The sequence below is a fragment of the Quercus lobata genome, chromosome 6, assembly GCF_001633185.2.
Source record: "Quercus lobata isolate SW786 chromosome 6, ValleyOak3.0 Primary Assembly, whole genome shotgun sequence".
Taxonomy (NCBI): Eukaryota; Viridiplantae; Streptophyta; class Magnoliopsida; order Fagales; family Fagaceae; genus Quercus; species Quercus lobata.
Window position 1 is genome coordinate 7,227,417 of NC_044909.1, and position 4,568 is coordinate 7,231,984.

At 35.8% G+C, this 4,568-nt stretch overlaps 1 protein-coding gene across 1 annotated transcript; it reads right to left on the reverse strand.

The window, feature by feature from the left end:
- Positions 1-2,806: 2,806 nt before the first annotated feature.
- On the reverse strand, positions 2,807-3,754 carry LOC115949747 (F-box protein At3g56470-like). Its single transcript, XM_031067032.1, has one exon. It carries the CDS (start codon positions 3,752-3,754, stop codon positions 2,807-2,809), a length of 948 nt encoding a protein of 315 aa, XP_030922892.1.
- Positions 3,755-4,568: the final 814 nt, after the last annotated feature.

Below are 4,568 nucleotides of genomic sequence, written 5' to 3' on the forward strand. Positions count from 1 at the left end.
GGCGGTTTTGGTGCGATTTTTGCGGTTTGTGCTGTTTATGCGGTTTGGTAAACACCCCTAACGGTAAGAACTAAATTAACATGACACTGAAAATATTGGGAAACAAATTGATACAATTGAAAGATTAGGGATCCAATTAAAATATGATGTAAAGGAATAAGACCAAATTTGTAATTTACCCAATATTAATCCAAAATCTATCCAGTGTACAATATTTATGGTAAATCGTGTGAAATTTCAAAAAGTATTAAGGGTTTTTTTTTTTTTTTTTCCACATGGTGTTACTATTAAAGAGGTTGGAAACAATTTGTTTGTGGCTATCTTTGTAAGCGAAGAGGACATGGTGGAGGTTCTCGACAGAAGTCCTTGGTCCTTTAATTGGAGATCGATTTCATTGAAGCACTTTAATGGTGACCTAAATCCAAGTAATGCTTCTTTACAATACTCCATTTTTGGATTCGGGTTTTCAACATTCCCATTAAAAGCATGAACAAATATGTTGGTACTAGATTGCCAACAAGATTGGGGTCCCGGTTTTGGTTGATGCCCTAAAAAATGGTCTCGCTTGGGGTCCTTTTCTTTGGATTCGGGTGATATTGATATCACCAAACCTCTAATGAGAGGAAAAATGATTTATATCGAAGATGTGGAAGAACGTTGGGTCATTTTTAAGTACGAAAACTTGCCTACTTTTTGTTATCAGTGTGGCATAATTGGTCGTCAGGATCAGGAATGTCAAAAAGGTGCATAAAGGTTGTCTTTTTGCAGAGGATGATGAATTTCAATTTGGTCCATGGCTACGTGCAATGGCTCCAAAAACCAATCAAAGAAAAGGAGATTTCAGCTAGTCCAGATTCATTGATTATGATGACGAGGACATACATGTCTCTGAGGGGGAAGAAGGTGTAGTTGGACACTCTTACATCCACCACCAGCCACCGCATCCTCTGATTGTTGGAGAATCCAACATGAAGACAGCTAGACAACAACTGGATAATCCAAAACTTTCGAAGGGTCATGTTAATTCAAAAGTCCCTGGTCCCTCTCAAAACCCAGATTCTTCCTCACTTTCGAATTCAAAATCATTGGGGAATCTGAAGGTCAATAGTTTGGTGGCTCCTAATGACTTGGTGGGACAAATTTTGAATAAGCTTGATCCTAGGACTCTTCTAGTAACTATGAGGTCAAATATGTCTCTGGTTTGGAATACTGGGCAACAACTGGAAGTTGAGAATGATACGGGTGTGGGTACCGTAATTGATGTGAAAACGTTGCCAGATATGGATAACAAAAATTCTATTAGGAAAAATTCAAATATAAATATGGAGATGGAGATAATTTTCAATTATATTGAGAATTTGCCGGGCCAAAACAAATCTTCTCTGAGATCATGGAAATGTATCATACATAGTTCCAATAATCAAGCTTCTCTCAATAACTCGACTAAACTCCATCAATTGTGTAAACGTCCATCATCAGCTTCCTCATTTGTGGACTCATCAATTCACAAAAAATAAGCTATCTGCACTGACGATCTGTGTGCTTTTCAGACATTTGTTGGGGGCAATTTTCTGCCCCCTTCTCCAACATGAAGATTTAAGTCTTAATTGCCGAGGGCTTAGGATCCCAGAGGCAGTACAAAAACTTTGCTGATTGGTGAGAGAAGAAGGTCCCAAAATTCTTTTTTTCTATCTGAAACTCGTTTGGATATGGATGGGTTTCACAGATTAAAGAAGAAATTGGTTTTGACAACTGGTTTTTACAGTCCCCATAATTGGTTTAAGAATAAAGTTCCCTCCTCCAAGGTTCTCTGATCTCGGGTTGACAGTTATAGACTGGAGTATGTGGAAGTTCATCAGCTTCGGTGATGAGATTGGCTTTACTATTCTGTCAGAGAATTAGTTTTTTCAAGGTGACAGATTGACAGTGGAATGCAATTTTGCATGAACTTGTTGATCTCTTGAATTTGGATAGAGTTTTAATTAGAGATAGTTTTGTTTTTGTTTTCTGTTTTTAATTTTAAAATTATTTTAACAGTATACGTAATCGTGCTATACCTTAATTTTGGCTAGTGCTACAAAAGAGGAAGAGCGGACATTGTTTGGTTAGAAAGATGCCCATATTTTTTCTTTCCCATTGTACAACTTGATTTTTAATAAAGTCTACTATTGTTTTTGCCCAAAAAAAAAAAAATCAGGGATAACAATCAAATGCTGTGCTATTCAATTTAAAATTAGCCCAATCGGGTGCTCTACCGAAATAAAATGGGTCTAAGCATTTCCCAAAAAAAAAAAAAGTCTAAGAGCATTCACAACAAATTGCTAAAAAATATAGTTTTTAGCAACTCAAAATACTACTTTATCTAACACCCAATATCAAAAGTTTTATTTTAACATTCAACACATTAAAATAATACAAATAACACAATAAAATAATATATCCAACACAATAAACAACAACCACAACTACCAACACATTAATATATATATATATATATATATATATTAACTTCGGAGCTTTTTTTGTGTGGTTTTGATGCTAAAATGACAATATAGCAATTTTCATACATTTGGTGTGAATGTTCTAAGGATGGAAAGCGAAACAACATAAACAAATCCAAAAACAATCATAGTCATGCTGCTATTCAATTTAAATTAACCCAACCGGGTAGTCTAGCCCAACAGGGTGATCTACGGAAATAATAAGGGGAAACACAAAGACGTGAAGTTGTATGTATCATCATTGCATATTGCAACTTATCATCAAAAGTTCGTTTGGTGAAATAGTAAACATTGAAACCTTGTCCTTAGGCAGAAAAGCAGCCTTGAAACTTCGACAAGAACCAACTAGTGTCCATGTCCTTGACATCATTGTAGCTTAGCCTCTCCCACGCAGTGGAATCGTCATTGTACCTAAAAGTGCAATCAAAGTTGGGACGAGATTGTTTGAGACGATCACTTCTGGAAGAAAATCTGAAGATTTCCCCTTGATGCTCCACCATATAGCATCTAACGTGCCAATGCTCCGGTTGATCCACCATTTTCCACATATTTCTGACCATGTCGTAGATGATCAATCGTCCTGTGAAATCAAAGCAAAACACTTTTTGTCCAATAGCTAGTACACTTTTAGCGCTTCTAGATTTAATCCTATGATCCACAAAATTATACTCTGTCCATTTTTTATCACCAGGAATTTGGGCTATTCTAAGCCACACTTTGTGATGCTGATTTGTATAAAGAAACACACGATGAGGTTGGTGTTCCTGTTGATCAAGAAAGGTAAACGAACCCACAAAATCTCCAAACGAACCCACATCGGGTAGGTTAATTCTAACCTTTGTGAAAAGGTGAATCAAGAAAAAGGAGTTTTTTCGTTTCATGAGAAGCCACTTGCGTTTGGAGAAAACAAGTTCAGCTCCAACAAATTCGGTGGTGAGCTTTTCACAATTTTCGTTTGTCATTGTTGTTGGAGTCGGAGTCGAGACGCATATGAACTCGCGGCAACTGAGTTCATCGTCGTTGTCTGGTTCCGGCGGATACATGATATAAGCCGTTGGAGCCGCTGGCTGATTTGGATAGACAGTAGACGCTCGCCACCAATTGCGGCAAACACATGCCATCTGCGTATTATCAACAAAACCTAACCTATCTTTGATCATCCATACCACCAAATCAGGAAGCAAACACCAACTTTTTTCTTCTTCTTCTTCTTTGATTTCCATGGCCGCTCTACCAGATATTTGTAGATCCATCTATGTGAAACTTTTCTAGAACAAGCTCTGGCTTGGGAGATGGGAGGCGGTGTTAGGTTCTGACTTGGGAGATGGGTAGCATTCTGTTCCGTCGTAGTTAGGTTTTGTGAGTCTGTGACTCGGGGTTTTTATTTTACCATATTATTTTAATTTTTAATGGGAAGTACTCGCTATTTTTTAGAAGCAATAAATTTTTCATTGATTTTATTGACATAATAATATAATAGGTTTTTATTGGCTGTCATTTGTATCGCCATTAATAATTATTTTATCATTTACTATTTATAACTTATTATGTCAACAAAATAATTCTTTTGAGTAATTTTAGAGTCTAGACTTATTGATCATATTTTATCATATCACATTTTTAATACACCGAGTTTAAATTCTTTTAAGAATTATGTCTTAACATGCTATATTAATATTTTACTTTTTTTTTTTTGAGAAAGAATTAATATTTTACTTAATAAGTAATAATAGGAAGTGTTATTAATAATAAGGTGTAAATGTATTTTTAGTCCCTACATTTTATTTTATTACTTTTAGTCCCTAAACCAATTAACGCGTGACATTTAAGTCCTTACCGTCACCGAACTAACAGAAAAAGCTAATGTGGCTAACAGAAGAATTAAAATATTATTAATTGTATGTTTGGATACGGCGTTTTCTTTGCTGCGTTTATAGTTGCTGCGTTTTCCTTTTTTTTTTTTTTTTTTTGGAGCACGCGTTTTGGAGTATTGCGGTTACTGTTCATTGAACAGTAACCGCAAATGTTGACTTTCTGCAGTGAACAATGCACATATGCACTGTTCAC